We start from the raw sequence: 17,667 nt of genomic DNA on the forward strand, positions 1-17,667 counted from the left end.
GAAAGTAAACCCTATGTAAATAGCGTGGTTTGTATTTCGGTTACGGAACAAATAAATATGATGGCAGAGTCAATTTTAATTAAAAGAACTTGTTAAATAATAAAGAATGTGAATACTATAGTGCTTGTCATTGACCAGCTAATAATTCTCAAAATATTTCAGCACTGACTGACTATTTTTTTTCTCTAAAACAGTCATTCAGAAAAAGATATCAGACAATTCTGTATCTAATAAGATTTTATTCGGTAAAAGCATGACACTTCAATTTCTAACTGACATGGAATTTGCTATAAGCAATATTTGAATACTTGGTATTTGAACATGTTCAGTTTAAGCTGAAAAGGGGCAAGTGCGTAATAACTCACAGGAGCAATGAGCGAAGCAAGCTTCAGAAGAGCGGAGCAAACCAAGACGAGAGCAAAAACCAATAAATCATTAGCTTATTTATGATAAGATGAACACTGCTTCCAATAACTCCATAGAAAATTGGATGGAAAACCATGTTTTCTATGTGTCCGGATGTCCTGATAAACAAAAGCTTTTGTTTTGACCGTTTCGTTACTATTACTGTACCCTGCTTTAATTACGGTAACTTTTTTTATTACTGGTGTTTTTATGATGACAACTGGCATAAACAACAAAGTTAAAAAGAGTAGATTTAAATATCATAAAATTCGGTTAATACACTGTACATTTTATGGTGTTTAGGACATAAACGATGACAATACCTGGCGCAAAGCCATAGCTTTATTATTATGGTAGTTGACTCACCATAACTCAAAAACTATGCATTTCTAACAGAAAATCATTATCGGAATACTTCAAAACACCAAAAAAACATTAGAAAGTCTTACTTTCTATATAGCGTTTATTGCACGGTTCTGTAATTTTACCCTCTTAGGTTAGGTAGGTGTAGTTGGGCTAAGACATAACCTGCTTTTCCCTCATTCCATGTTTTTCTCCCATACATTTAGCCATTTCCAATGACAGACCAGAGATAACCTTTTTTCCATATTACTTTAGTGTGATTTATGTATATCTGTTACTAGTACACAGTCAAATACTTTTTTTATAATGATTTCATACTAAATGCATTTTCCCTCCAGAACATATTTAATTAAAAATTGTAAAAAAATTTACACTAATGATAATGATCAGAAACGACCAAAACACAAGACAACTAGTTAAAAATAATGTTAAAGTCCCACATTTATTCCTTGCCTAACAATGTATAAAAACCTCTAGCTTATTGAAAACAAAATAAAAGAAGCTTGTCCGATTAATTATTTCATTATCCTCATTTTCAAATGACGAAAACTAAAGTATTTGATTTTATCGATACACGAACAAGTGTCACAAGCCCAAAGTTAACCTATCCCAGTGATCATGGGAACCAAATATAAACTGCATATAACTATCTTATCAACAGTTATATTAACCCTTTTACCACCAGGCTCTTTGGAAATTTCCAACCCTTAACCCCCAAGGGGTTATTTTTTCCCCAGCACATTTTGCAGTATATATTTTTTAAATTGCTCTAACACCCTTAATTTTTATCATAGAGAGGTCAGGTTGGTCTTATTCTCTTGGGAAATGCCTGAATTTTCTCAAAAAAATTATCAAAAATATGAAAAAAAAAAATTTTATAGCATTTTTTTGCAAGGACGTACCGGTACGTCCATGGGGGTAAAGGGATGAGAATGTGAAACGTACAAGTACGTCCTTTGGGGGTAAAAGGGTTAATAGCAAAAAATGCCCTCAACTGTTTGAAAACCCTATTGAAAAACAAGAGAACAGGGATTCAAGTTAGAGCACTGAAAACCTATGTGTGATCCACACTTACTTACGACTCAGAGTCACATCATTAAACAAGAACTTGAAAAATAAAACAAATGCAGCCGAATTGTGGTTTTACGGAAGAATAATGAAGATCCCTTGGATTGAGAGAGTAACAAATGAGGGTGGTTGAATCAGTAGAACTTCAAAAGTTCAAAGTTGGAGCAAATGCTTTTTTGTTGACCAGGCGGACACGAGTCTTTTTATAGTTTATTTATGACATATTTGTTTTTGATGTTGTTAATAGTTTATATATGACATGTCTGTTTTGACGTTGTTACTTATTTTAGAATGATTTATTGTTAATTTGTTCTCTTCATTTATTTATTTCCTTATTTCCTTTCCTCACTGGGCTATTTTTCCCTGTTGGAGCCCCTGGGCTTATAGCATCTTGCTTTTCCAACTAGGGTTGTAGCTTGGGTTGTAGCTTGGATAATAATAATAATAATAATAATAATAATAATAATAATCAGGAGAGATCATTTACAAAAGTGATAAGGAGGCGGCAGATGGAATTTCTGGGACATGTAATAAGACGAGAAACTATCGAATTTCTTGCCTTACAGGAACGATAGAGGTGAGAGGAGCAAGAGGCCAGCAAAGTTAAAGTTTTTGGACAGCTTACTGGAAGATGTAAAAGAGAATGTGACAGCTGGACAATTTATACAGAGCTAAAGAGAGGACCAGGTGGAGATAATTGACAGACCACGTCACAGACATAGCACCTATTAGTCAATTCTTTTTAGTGAGGCAGATTTACACGGACTCACATGGGTGCCCTTTTAGCTCGGAAAAGTTTCCTGATCACTGATTGCTTGGACAAGATAATCCTAACCAATCAGATAGCAGGAAGCTTTTCCGAGCTAAAAAGGCACCGCTGCGAGTCGGTGTAAATGTGCCTCATTAAAAAAAAATTAGTATAGATGGATAGATGAATTCAGAATGGCATGACAAAACAGTTGGCATAATGGACTACTCACCTTCAAATTTGTGCTAGGTTTTCCAAGACTTCAATTTCTTTTCAATCACGAATAGTACTGCTATGGTAATGGCAGCCATTGAGAAGTTAGTCAAAGTTGTTTGTCTTTCCAATCTGAAAAAAGTAAAAACAGGTTTATTATGATTTTGTTTGTTCACAAACCAGCAGACTAGTTGGCATTTTTTAAATTATTATTTGATAACTTGTCACAGACATATGCAATTATAATAAAAAAAAAACGGTAAATGTCTAGAAGGCCGCACCCGTTTTTCAAGTATTAACGACGAAAAACGGCAAAAAACGACCAGATTATAGTTGCACATTGCATAGAAACATGAGGAAATGAATAAAAAAGAAACTAAAGCTTAACTCTTACACACAAAATGTTAGCATAAACCTACTACTACAATTATGGGGGACCCAAGTGGGAAGCGGGGTTTTTGGGTGGGGGGAGGAGGAGAAAAGTGATTTTCAGGGCACTACCAAACTAATACACCCACCTAACCTAACCTAGGGGCCCTGTACCCCTACCTAGGCCTACCCGGGGGGCCTCCGCCCCACTGCGACCCCCCTTAAGGCCACAGTGATTTTCAGGGCACTACCAAACTAATACACCCACCTAACCTAACCTAGGGGCCCTGTGCCCCTACCTAGGCCTACGGGGGGGGGGGGGCTCCGCCCCTTCTGCGACCCCCCCCCCCTTAAGGGCACTACTGAACCTAATAAACCCACCTAAACTAGGGGCCCTGTACCCCTACCTAGGCCTACCGGGGGGCGGAGCCCCTACAGTGATTTTCTGGGCAATACTGAACCTAATACAACCACCTAACCTAGGGCCTGTACCCCAACCTAGGCCTAGCCCCTGCGACCCCCCCTTACGGCCACTCCCTAACACATCCATCAAACCAAATCCAAAGTGATGGTTCTGCTGTATACATCGTTATACTATCACCATTATAATATACTCTATAAATTAATGAAGCTTACCTTAAACTGTTGGTTCATAAAGATGTGCTGCTGCTTTGAGGAAAACGTGAAGCCGTTGGGAAGGTTCCCTGACAAGCGGGACAATTTTTATTTTGTAAAATTAAATTGGGTCTCTGGTACAAATCCACTAGTTTTTCAATAGTCCCCGAATACGTTACAACAAATTCACCGTAACTTAGGAAACAGTCAGGACAAGAAACTGGAATTTCAACTTTTTGTGCAATATGAGATGACATGGACTCCATATCAAGCACGTACTACACGTAGTCGTAGTGTTGCCAGATGTGAGAATTTATCCCTAGATTTGGGGTTTTTTGGATGTCTGATAGGGACATTCTGTACAAATTTCTACGAAGAAGAAACAAAGAGGAGTAGACATTTGTAATGTTGCAATTAGTTTACTTGCACTTATATGAATTATGGCGAGTCATTTTTATACGAGTAAAGCCTACATGATCGGAAGAAATTATATTTGTGGAAATGGGGATTTTTGGGTGGTTTTGTGGATTTTTTATCATGACTTTTGGGGAATTTTAGACTACCCATCTGGCATCACTGCCTTCTACTGCCTCCATCATCCATGTCTAAAAAACGAAATGAAATGTTCAGTTCAGTTCAGTTGCTGGCCGAAGGGATTCGCCTTTCCATCGGCACCTCCTTGGTTTTCTTCTTTATTCTCATTCTTTTATTTTCTTCTCTCTTTTTTTCCACATACGATAAATATATTCTTTTCTTTTCTCTATTCCTTCTTTCTTGAACAGCACGTTTCCTATTATCTTCTTTTCTTCTTCATACGGCTGTTGCAATTCCACTATTTTTCTTCTTTGTGGCTGAGGTCTGGACACTCAAGAATGAAGTGGGCGAGGTCTTCTGAGGTCTGGACACTCAAGAATGAAGTGGGCGAGGTCTTCTGAGGTCTGGACACTCAAGAATGAAGTGGGCGAGGTCTTCTGAGGTCTGGACACTCAAGAATGAAGTAGGCGAGGTCTTCATTAACAGCCCCACATTGTTTGCATTCTACCCTACCTCCTGCTTCATGTCTTTTTCTATCATTTGATTTCAAACAGTTGGCCCTAGCTCTATACATAATAATAGAATTAGGTTTATCATCATAAAAAATTTCTTCTCCTATTTGCCCTTTTTCTTGTTCGTATATTTCTAAACTATTTTTCTCTTTTATCTCATCCCTCCAGTTTTTACCATCTACTTCTCTAATTTTGGCCTTAAGCTCTTCTCTTCCCATTCTCCTAAAGATTCTATCGTTCATTTCCATATCTTTAATCCATTTCCTAGTCTCTTTCATCCACCTGTTATTTTCATTTTCTTTCATTTCTTCCAGAATTGTCTTCAGCAAATCATTTCCCCCCTCTTCTATCCCTTTCACAAACCTTAGCCTTCCTCCTGCTATCCTAGTTTTCATTTCGGACTGTCCGCTAGCTTTTCAAGCAATCTATAATCCAAAATAAATTAATAATACAAATGTGAATAAATTCTCTAATATACGACTACTTCCGCTGCTTTTCAAACATTCTGTAATCCAAAATAAATTCATAATACAAAATATGAATAAATTTTATAATATAGGCCTACTTCCGCTAGCTTTCCAAACATTCAATAAACCAGAATAAATTCATAATACAAATATGAATAAATTCTATAATATAGGTCTACTTCCGCTAGCTTTTCAAACACTATAAAATCCAAAATAAATTCATAATACAAATATGAATAAATCTTATATAGGCCTACTTCCGCTAAATTTTCAAACATTCAATAATCCAAAATAAACTCATATAAATATGAATATAAATATATAAATATATAAATATAAACATTCCTATCTCTCCCCGTAGTGCTGCTACTGCTGCATATGGTGATGCTCCCAAAATTTTCTTCCTACTCCGTTTTCAATCTGCTATAATAGTTTTATTTCACTTTCTCTTATGTTCATTACTGCCGTGCCATACAGTATTCCCGGTAAGGCTACATTTTTCCAATATGTTTTTTCCTATCAGTATTTTGTGGCAGCTTTTCGCAATAATTGAGTAGGTTAAGTTAGCTAGCCTTTCTGCCCTTTCCATCATTTTCTTCTTTTGTTTTTTAAACATATTTCTTTTCCCTTCTATCTCTATTCCTAAGTATTTTATGCTATCTGTTACTTTAATACCCTCTATTTCATCCGGTTTTTCTTTCATATTATATATGATTATATGACTCTTATTTTTGTTTGTTTCTAGCCCACATTCTCTACATATTTCTAGTATTTTTATGTTTCCTTCTGCATCTACTATATTTTTTGCTACAATTAGACCGTCGTCTGCAAAGAACAATGCCCTAATCTTATTTTTTTTCCGACTGTTATTGAATTTCACTAAATTATCTCACTCGTATACCACTATTTACATACATTCCTACACATTCTAGTAAAAATTCATTGAAAATCACTGATATCTTCATGCAGCCCTCTCCTAGACATTAACCAAAAAAACCCTATTCTTTTATAAATATGGCTTTCTAAAAACTTTAGATGCTGATATTTATTACCTCCGCCAACGAAGTTGGAAGGAAGTTATGTTTTACCCCCTGTTTGTGTGTTTGTTTGTGAACAGCTTACAGGGTACAATTTTATTCGCAGAGTAATGAAATTTGCATGGATTAAATGTTATGTTTAAAGCAGGAAATGATTAAATTTTGCAGGGTGAAGGTCAAGGTCACGGTCATGCAAAAATTTCCAATTCACTAATCAGCCATAAGTTTGGACATCGTTGTCACAGCGACCTCAAACTTGGTTCATATTTCACGAGTAAAAATGAAAAAATGCAACAATTACAAACGTAAACAAATGTAGCCTAACTTACCAGGATTTAGTAAATCGGTATTGAATCTTTGCTTCTTAGTGGATTCTTCGATTACAATAAGGGGCACCAATTACTAAACTATTCCATATATGTTTCCTCTTGTCTGGCAGTGTCTTCAGGCTCACAGCACAACCACAAGTGAATAATGAAAGGAACAGGGTTGCCAGGTTTTCCAAATGAAAAAGGGCAACGTCTGATCAACTGCAGCTTTAAAAGGCCAACCTAATAGTAAAAAAGGGCCAAAAATATAGCATTCAAGGCTGACCAATTTCAAAAAGGCCAAATTCAGGTATCTAGCATGGAAAAAAGGCCAAATTTTGGAGTTTTTTTTTTGGCCCGAAAAAGGCCAACCTGGCAACCCTGGAAAGGAAATATTCAACGTGACGTCAACACTTTTGTAGCATTTCTTCTTCTTTATGTTTTGTAATCTTATTCTTTTCCTCAACCACATTATACTCTGGTGTGTCCTTATTTCAGTAGCCTCAGAAAATTGTATATAAAAAGATATTATTACATTAGACCAAATAGTATAAAGTTTAGTCAATTGCTTAAGATAGAAAATAAGAGAATTGTGCTATCTAGCAAAATTTGTAAAAATAATAATGGAACAGTTTTAGTTATATATTAGTTTATCTAGTCCATATGCGCTCATGTCCCCATTGTACATGGCATATATGGGTATACGGATATATGTACAGTATTGTATAGATATGTGAATAGAAGTAGTACTATCTTGTACTATTATTGGACGTCAAATTATAATTTTGTTTATTTTGTAATGTAAGCCTACTCTCATACCCTGAGAGGGGTCGCTAGAGTTAATGAAAATCCTTAAATCCACATCATCTACAATTGACTAAAATGTCTAATATTAGCACAATCATGATATCGAAGCTCATGGTGTATAACTCCTCTGGATTAAGAGTAATTTACCGGATTTAAAAATATTTGGATAACTGTGAGGCTACCAGGCTACCTTTAACTAGACCTTTCATCATCATCATCATCATTTCAGCCTTCAAAAGTCCTTTGTTGGATGTAGGCCTTCCCCAGGTTTCTCCACAGACTTCTATCGCAAGCTATTCTGTGCCACTGTTGCTTATGTTGGTTTAAGTCATCTCGCCAGCGGGTTTTTTGTCTTCCTCGGTTTCTCGTGTATCCTCGGGGTGTCCAGAAGGTTGTTCGTGATGTCCATCGGTTGTCTGTCATCCTGGCAATGTGCCCTGCCCAGTTCCATTTGAGCTTGCTAATGGTTTCAAGGATATCCATTACTTTAGTTTTTTGACGTATCCATTTAGCTGTTTTTCTATCCTTCCATGTTAGATTTAGCATAATTCCCTCATGTGCCCTTAAACTAGACCTTTAACCTCTAATAAATACTTTGGATGATATTGACAATATATGAATTTTAGGCTATGTCATTCTTCAACTCAAAGTTTTTCATAGTATTTTCCTATTCAAGAACATTATATCCCATAAGGTTTTTAATCAGAAACTTAACAGGTAATGGAAATCAGTCAGTTACTATCCATATTTTAATTGGTAAAAAAATGAAGATTCCAAGATTAAAGAAATGAAAGTATTATTGCAAATTTGCAGTCATACTATTGCTCGTGAATGCATTATAAACTTTTTAAGTGTCCTATAGCACAATGATGTATATAGAAATGAAAAGTTTTATATACCATGATAAGAGTAAGCTCACAGTACATACGTCCTTTTATAAAATGAAAAAAAAAAATGCCAAGTATACTCATAAGACAATGCTAGTGATACAATATTGTGCAATGCTGTCAATGTACTGAAAACCTAAAGTAAAACTTATTTTATTAATAAACAATTCCTAGCCAGTAACTATTTGCAATATTGGCTGATGATTAAAATAAAACTCATCTTAGTAAACAACACTTACACAACCATTTACAATATTGGCAGAAGGTTAAAATAATCTTCTTAATAAATAACACTGAGCCTACAGCCATTTACAATATTGGCAAATTAAAAAAAAAAATACAGTGGATTGATTGAACTAAAATTTTCCCATGTCATAAACAGAAAAATAAATATGTTTTTAAATAAAATATATCCTTCCAAAAAAAACAAAATTCATGTTTAATGCTAAGGCAGCACTGGCTTCTCAAGATACGTTACAAAAAAAAAATAATAAAATAAAATAAAAAAAAAACAGTGGATTGATTGAACTAAAATTTTCCCATGTCATAAACAGAAAAATTAAAATGTTTTTAAATAAAATATATCCTTTCAAACACCCAAAATAGATTTTTAATGCTAAGGCAGCACTAGCTTCTCAAGATACGTTAAAAAAAAAAAAAAAAAAAAAAAAAAAAACCAGTGGATTGATTGAACTAAAATTTTCTCATGTCATAAACAGAAAAATTAATGTTTTTAAATAAAATATATCCTTTCAAACACCCAAAATTCATGTTTAATGCTAAGGCAGCACTAGCTTCTCAAGATACGTTACAACTACACGGCAATAATCTCATTTTATTTTTCCTTTTTGATACACAGCCCTAAAAATACCAAATTCTTAATGACATACACAATACTGACACAGCAAAATTTTCCCATGTCATAAACAGAAAAAATATATATGTTTTTAAATAAAATATATCCTTCCAAAAAAACAAAATTCATGTTTAATGCTAAGGCAGCACTAGCTTCTCAAGATACGTTACAACTACAGGGCGATAATCTCATTTTTTTTCTTTTTGATACCTGCTGCTGCCTCCGGTGCCTTAGATGACCGCGGAGGTAGCAGCAGTAGGGGATTCAGCATTATGAAGCTTCATCTGTGGTGGATAATGTGGGAGGTTGGGCTGTGGCACCCTAGTAGTACCAGCTGAACTCTTCTGAGTCCCTGGTTAGGCTGGAGGAACGTAGAGAGTAGAGGTCCCCTTTTTGTTTTGATTCATTGTTGATGTCGGCTACCCCCCAAAATTGGGGGAGGTGCCTTTGGTATATGTATGTATGTGTTTTGATACACAGCCCTAAAAATACCAAAATACTTAATGACATACACAATACTGACACAGCAATCTACGACAGCACTTATCAGGACACCATCTATGCTTGGTAACTCTCCTCTCACACGAACTGCACTTTAAAAACAAGAGAAAATCTTTCCTCTTAATACTACTAGTTTCGAGCGCTAGTTGCTCGACTTGGAATCTTGCCCTCTCTCTCCTCATGGCTTCATCTAAGCTTTCGAGGAAAATGATATCCAAGTTTCCAAGAAATTCTTTACCTAATGTCAAAAATAAAAGATGGATAGCAAAAATATATACTATGATACTATCGTGACTTTCAACCTTGGCATAATTCTTCTCACCTATAGCATTATCAAGTAGAAGGTTTAGCAAATAGAACACAACGGCTAAAATGGCAGACACATCAAATAAGTATCTGATTTTTATATACTCCATAATTAAAGGTTTTTGCGAAAATGGTGTCTTGTAAATATCCTCATAGAGTTTTTTTACAAGCCTTGAAATACGGATATTCCTATAACTTTTATCCGTTTTAAATTGAATCACTGTATGGGAGGTACCTATCAATATGATCAACAGCTGATATTCACAGAAAAATGAAATGATTTCATTAACTACGTACATTATTTTAAGGAACAATCTGAAAGAATTTCTGTAAATTTTGTGAATGTCTTCAAAACCTTCCGTATACGTCTTGAGGACAGCTTTTCCCTTGATCTCAAACTGAAACATGCTTTCAGAAGCGTCGTTTTCTTTAGCAGCGTCACTTTGCTCCTTCTTCAGAGCAAACGCCAACAGCTTCTCCCTGTTCTCTTTGTATTTATTACAAGGATCTTTCTCAGTGGCAGTCTTTTTTATATCTCTACATACAACTCTCTTGCCTATGTTGGTAGTTATTCTTCCAACATGACTATTTATTCCCTCGTAATTATCAACGACGAAATCCTTAGCGTCGTCAAAGCCCGACCGACAGGAGGTATATATACCATCAATGAATGGCGTGCAAACATCACTTATAGAATCGACATTATGTTTCTCCCTCGTCGACCACTCTACCGCTGCCGCGTAAGCTGTATCTCGAAGCAAAGTGTTCTCGATTAGTCGACCTTCTGCTTCTATTATGGCCCTCTGAGATTCGTGAAGTCTGGAGCCAATTTCCGAATGAGCGTCTTGCGTTTTCCTCAGGTTTTTCACCATGGCAGTCATATACTCCGAGTTCTTTTCCACATTCTTCTCGAATATCGTATTGATATCCGATAGGGCTGGGATGACCAGGAGACTTATCACGTAAAAAGTGAAGACTTTTGATTCAATGACTCTGAATAATGTGCCCAGGCAGAGTAAGGGGAATAGAGGTGACATTAATGAGATCGCGATGAACGCTATGCACTGGTAACCAAATAATTCTGTTGGGTACTTTCCTAAGCTTACGTTGACGGTCAGGAGGGTGGAAATTATAACGGCACTCATAATGGTACCGAAAAATGCGTATATTAACTGAACCTTGAATGCTGATTCTGGAAATAAAGAATATAATTTCAAGAGAATTTTCTAAAAGATTAAAATCAAGTTAAATATATTTTTGGGTCAAATCAAAAATAAATAATTTGAAAAATAAAAAAAAAAGATTTAAATGAAAATTCAATTGATTTAAGAAAATTGGGCTAATTTAATCGAACAATTACCAGAATAAATAATAATAAATGAACATTGGTTTGATTTATGAAATTTGGGCTAATTTAAAGAAAGTTTTACCAAAATAAATCATAAAAAATTATTGGTTGATTATGAAATTCTTGCCAATTTAATGGAAGATTTTCCAGAATAAATAATAATAAATTAATATTGGATTAATTTATGAAAATTTGGTCCAATTTGTCTAGCACACAGGGGCCGAAGGGAGTGGCATTTGGTGCTTAGGTGAGAAGGGGAAACCTGAAGTGGGATTGAAGGTAAATTAGAAGGCTAAAAAGAGGGTGCAATCAGGGTGAAAAGGACGCTGCAAGGGGTCTTCCCAATGTTTGGAACATTATTAAAAAAAAAAACTAATGATGTTAAAATATATAAAAACGGGTTACTAGGGTTTGGGATAAAAAGGAAAACCGAACACTTTAATAACAAGAATAAAAAAAGGGAAAAAATATTATTCAGTAATAAAAGGAATAAAAAAAGAAAAAAATATTTTCAATAAAAAAAGAAAAAAAAACATTATTCAATAAAAATGGAAAAAAACATTATTCAATAAAAAAAACATTATTCAATAAAAAGGGAAAAAACATTATTCAATAAAAAACATTATTCAATAAAAAGGGAAAAAACATTATTCAATAAAAAGGGAAAAAACATTATTCAATAAAAAAGGAAAAAAACATTATTCAATAAAAAAGAATAAAAATCATTATTTAAGAAAGAAAAAAACATTCAATAAAAATATATTCAATAACAAAACATTTAATAAAAAAGAAAAAACGAAAACTTTACTCAATAAAAAGGAAAAAAACCATTATTCAATAAAAAAACATAAAAATGCAAAAAAACAAACATTATTCAATAAAAAAAAACATTATTCAAGGCCCGCCTGAACAGACCTTTAGTGTTTGATGGAGGGCGAGAAATAAACCCCTAAAAGGAAAGGACTGATTTATGAAAATTTGGTCCAATTTGTCTAGCACACAGGGGCCGAAGGGAGTGGCATTTGGTGCTTAGGTGAGAAGGGGAAACCTAAGGTGAGATTGAAGGTAAATTAGAAGGCTAAAAAGAGGGTGCAATCAGGGTGAAAAGGACGCTGCAAGGGTCTTCCCAATGTTTGGAACATTATTAAAAAAAAAACTAATGATGATAAAATATATAAAAACGGGTTACTAGGGCCTGGGATAAAAAGGAAAAACAAACACTTTAATAACAAGAATAAAAAAGGGAAAAAATATTATTCAGTAATAGAAGGAATAAAAAAAGAAAAAAATATATTCAATAAAAAAAGAAAAAAAACATTATTCAATAAACAACATTATTCAATAAAAAGGGAAAAAAACATTATTCAATAAAAAAACATTAATCAATAAAGATGAAAAAAACATTATTCAATAAAAATGGAAAAAACATTATTCAATAAAAATAAAAAAAACATTATTCAATAAAAATGGAAAAAACATTATTCAATAAAAAAAACATTATTCAATAAAAAGGGAAAAAACATTATTCGATAAAAAGGAATAAAAACCATTATTTAATAAGAAAGAAAAAAACATTCAACAAAAAATATTCAATAAAAAAACATTCAATAAAAACAGAAAAAAAGAAAACATAATTCAATAAAAAGGAAAAAAACATTATTCAATAAAAAACATAAAAATGCAAAAAACAAACATTATTCAATTAAAAAAAAAATTATTCAATAAAAAGGCAATAAAAAAGGAAAAGCAAACAGATGATAAAACCCTTATCAAGTAACATAACTAGGTGCATAGAATTTAGCTTTTGGCAATAAAAGTCAGGCAAATCCCACAATTCTTACCTGCATAAACAATGAGTCCAAAGATGACGTACCTCACAAAGTTCTTGAACTGGGGGAAAAGAGAAAATTATGTCTGTATGATTAAAAGTTGCCGAAACATTAAAATTCATATAATTCTTTAAAAAAATATCTAGAGTTCTCTGTACCATGGTTTTCCACTGTCTTGGGTTAGAGTTCTCTTGCTTGAGGGTACACTCGGGTACACTGTTCTATCTAGTTTCTCTTCCTCTTGTTTTGTTGATTTTTTATTGTTTATATAGGGAATATCTATTTTTAATGTTGTTACTGTTCTTAAAATATTTTATTTTTCCTTGTTTCCTTTCCTCACTGGGCTATTTTCCCTGTTGGGGCCCTGGGCTTATGGCATCCTGCTCTTCCAACTAGGGTTGTAGCTTAGCATTTAATAATAATAATAATAATAATAATAATAATAATAATAATAAGTTCAGAAGGCTTCAGAACAATGTCATATTTATAACCTTTGATATAGATTTAGGCATTTAAATTTATAGGATATTTAGAAGTCAAGATTTCTCTATTATTATTATTATTATCAAATGCTAAGCTACAACCCTAGTTGGAAGAGCAGGATGCTATAAACCCAGAGGCCCCAACAGGGAAAAGAGCCCAGTGAGGCAAGGAAACAAGGAAAAATAAAATATTTTAAGAACAGTAATAACATCAAGATAAATATTTCCTATATAAACTATAAGATTTTTAACAAAACATTAATATCTTTCACTGTACGGTTGTGTGGCATATTTTTACAAAGCGTGATATCTCTTTTATTAAATTCACCTAATAAACGAACAAGATGCGTTAAGAGAGTGGGTTCATGTGTTAAAAAGTTTATAATAGGTCTAACATAGTCTAAGTATACAGTTCCTAACTCTAACATATCCACACTCCGTTTATAGTCAATTGACCTGAATGCCTGCCGTGGTTTAAAGAATTCATACAGCTATCTATACATTATAAAATACTTTATAAAAATAGATTTAATTTTAATCTGATGACTTTCCAAGCATTTAATAGTCCACATAAAAAACTAAGATATTCCACTCCCAGCGACTATAATAGAATAATTATGATGTGGATTGGTAGGGAGCTAGACTAAACAGCCAGTCTGTCTGGAGTCTAGCGTCGCTATGTCGAGAATCAGAATGTACCACAAGGCATAAAAATTAGAGAAAATGTAGCTTGAAACATTAGAATAATTACTGACCTTAACAGCAAGAAATATGAGCAAGAATACTCCAGCAATGATGACCAGGGCCTTCTGCAAATAGTAATAGCAAAATGGAATTAGCAATGATTGTAATTTACAGGAAATGTACGAATAAAATATGGAAAATACTATGAAATTTTTCTGTAAATTTAATTTATGGGCTGAAAAAACATACGTATCCTTTAAACTCAACTAGTGACAATTATATAAGATCGTACATTTAAATTTTATCAAAAAGATCGTCAATTAGTATTAGACAAAAAAATTTAGTTAACATTAAAAAATAACATAACCTAAAGTTTATTTTATATTTGTACATCCTCAAACATCTTAGGGGTAAAGCATGTATGAAATTATTATCATTATTATTATTATTATTATTATTATTATTATTATTATTATTAGTTAAGCTAGAACCCAAGTTGGAAAAGCAAGAGGCTATAAGCTCAAGGGCTCCAACAGGGAAAAACAGCCCAGTGAGGAAAGGATATAAGGAAATAAATAAACGATATAAAAAGTAATGGATAATCAGAATAAAATTCTAAAACACATTAACAACAACAAAACACATATTTCATATATAAACTATAGAAGGACTTATATTGTGTCAGACTGTTCAACATAAAAACATTTGCTCTAAGTTTAAACTTTTGAGGTTCCACCGATTCAACTAAATTGATATATAGAAATAGAAGATATATAGATATCTTTTATTGTAAAGTCCACATTGTTAGGCTTCACTTAATCAATATTTGCATTCTCTGTTGTATATAATATGATCTATAATGGTGAATATATTTGATCATTTGCCTCTTCTCCACCCAAGTAGGACCAGGAAGGGCCAGGCGATGGCTACTGATGACACTGCAGGAAGACCTACAGGGTCCTACAAACCTCCCTCAACTCCTGCAAAGCTCACAAGGACAGCAAGGATGCAGATACTACAAGAAACCACCGGGCTTGAACGAGACTCGAACTCCCGACCCATTGATTGCCAGACACCTTTTTCCCCCTTGGGTTTGTAGCCGTTATTTTTTCTTGTGATTTAAACACCAATAAAATGTAGAGTATTTTAACTTACGGTCTCCTTTGTCTGCATATTCCAAATTAGATTTACAACATTTGCGCGCACACGTGTTTATATATATATATATATATATATATATATATATATATATATATATATATATATATATATATATATACATACATACACACACAAACACACGCACACATTTTATATATATATATGTATATATATATATATGTATATATATATATATATATATATATATATATATATATATATATATATATATATATACACACAAACACACGCACACATTATATATATATATATATATATATATATATATATATATATATATATATATATATATATATAGTACATCGTCTGTATAACTCGTCACCAAGGGAAATACTGTATACAATTTCCACTCCCAGAAAAAGGCTTCAAACCCATTCCATTTATGACTGGCAGCACGGTGGAGACTGAGTTTATGGTTCCAGCCAAGATCCTTGCCCGAGCCATAAAGTCCGTCTCTTTCTTAGGCTGATTCAGCCAGACAGTAGCCACCGCACAAACCGTAAAAGGAATGGGTTTTGAATAAAGAGAGCATCACTGCAATAAAAATAATAATAATAATAATAATAATAATAATAATAGTAGTAGTAGTAGTAGTAGTAGTAGTAGTAGTAGTAGTAGTAGTTCTCATTTATAATTATCTGTCTATATAGGGATTATTTCCTTGGTTCCTTTCCTCCCTGTGCCATTTTTCCCTGTTGGAGCCCTTGGGCTTATAGCATCTTGCTTTTCCAACTAGGGTTACAGCTTAGCTTGCAATAATAATAATAATAATAATAATAATAATAATAATAATAATAATAGAAGCTTGCAAAATTCAATTTCCTCTTTCTTCAAGGGAAATTAAATCACTTATGGTAGCTATTAAACAAAGTATATGAGAAAATGATTGTCACACAGGCTTTGTAGATTTCGATATTGTAATTAAAGTACTGGTGTAAATTAGATCAATTAAAACAAAAGATAAAGATATTAAAATTTCCTTCGGTGAAGCACAGGTCTCTTGTATGTAATTCCTTTTCGCAGCAATTAATGAATACATAATATATATATATATATATATATATATATATATATATATATATATATATATATATATATATATATATATATATATCTATACATACATACATACATACATACACACACACAACAACAACAACAACAACAACACCAATGACAATTGCTCAAATGCAGCCGTTTCTAGTCCACAGCAGAACAAAGGCATCAAAAATGTTTTAATTCATGTTTAGGGTTTGACCAGTTTTCATCACCACGCTAGCCAGTGCGGATTGGTGATGGTGGGAGACTTTAGTCTGATCGCTCTCAGTAAACCAACCTAGTATGGGTATCCCTGACTAGTACAGCTTTGCGGATCATGGCAATACATAAACCCTTTCACACCGTTAGGGTATCCCCACTTAGAAAGGGATATATATATATATATATATATATATATATATATATATATATATATATATATATATATATATATATATATTTCAAAAGCACACCAAACGCAATCCCAATATAACTCGACGCGTCGAATGAAAACTGCTATTTTTATCACTTCAAACCCACGACCTCCAAATGGCCTCAGTTCCCCCTGTGTGTGTGTGTGTGTGTGTGTGTGTGTGTGTGTGTGTGTGTGTAGGATTCGTAGTAACTGAAATGATGCAAAATGAACTGAAGACATGACATCCATGAGTTTCATACCCAATCTCTCTCTCTCTCTCTCTCTCTCTCTCTCTCTCTCTCTCTCTCTCTCTCTCTCTCTCACCTGCCGTGACAACACACCTTTATTACAACGCATGAGAGCCTTTGAAGCGTTTCATGCTTTTCATCTTAACAATAATTTAATCTTTAGTTTTTTACTTACGAAAGATGACTTAGCATCGGCCTAGTCTCATCTCAATGTTATTTTTTAGAGGGAATTAGAAAATAAAAATTTTCTTTGGTACATTGTCAACCTCGCGACCCACCTTTCTCTCTATATATTTCTCTCCTACTCTCTTTTCCTCTTTCGTAACGGAGGGTGGGAGGAAATTGAGTGGGAGAGAACTAGAGAGGGAGCAAGAGAGAGAGAGAGATAGAGAGAGAGCAAGCGCAGTTGTCCCCAAAGCGCGCAGTTCGAGGCGCAGCTCAATAT

The 17,667-nt window shown here is 33.6% G+C and overlaps 1 protein-coding gene across 1 annotated transcript in view; it reads right to left on the reverse strand.

Moving 5' to 3' along the window:
* Window positions 1–9,656: 9,656 nt before the first annotated feature.
* LOC137615443 (uncharacterized) overlaps window positions 9,657–17,667 on the reverse strand; it is a 148,701-nt gene continuing 140,690 nt past the window's right edge. Inside the window, exons 3-5 of the mRNA XM_068345321.1 lie at window positions 14,411–14,464; window positions 13,186–13,234; window positions 9,657–11,188 (exon numbers count right to left, since the gene is read on the reverse strand). Coding sequence (XP_068201422.1) covers window positions 9,690–11,188; window positions 13,186–13,234; window positions 14,411–14,464 — 1,602 coding nt within the window. The 3' untranslated portion in view covers window positions 9,657–9,689. The remainder of the gene's footprint in view (window positions 11,189–13,185; window positions 13,235–14,410; window positions 14,465–17,667) is intronic.

Source organism: Palaemon carinicauda, chromosome 21 (genome assembly GCF_036898095.1).
Source record: "Palaemon carinicauda isolate YSFRI2023 chromosome 21, ASM3689809v2, whole genome shotgun sequence".
NCBI classification, from domain to species: Eukaryota; Metazoa; Arthropoda; class Malacostraca; order Decapoda; family Palaemonidae; genus Palaemon; species Palaemon carinicauda.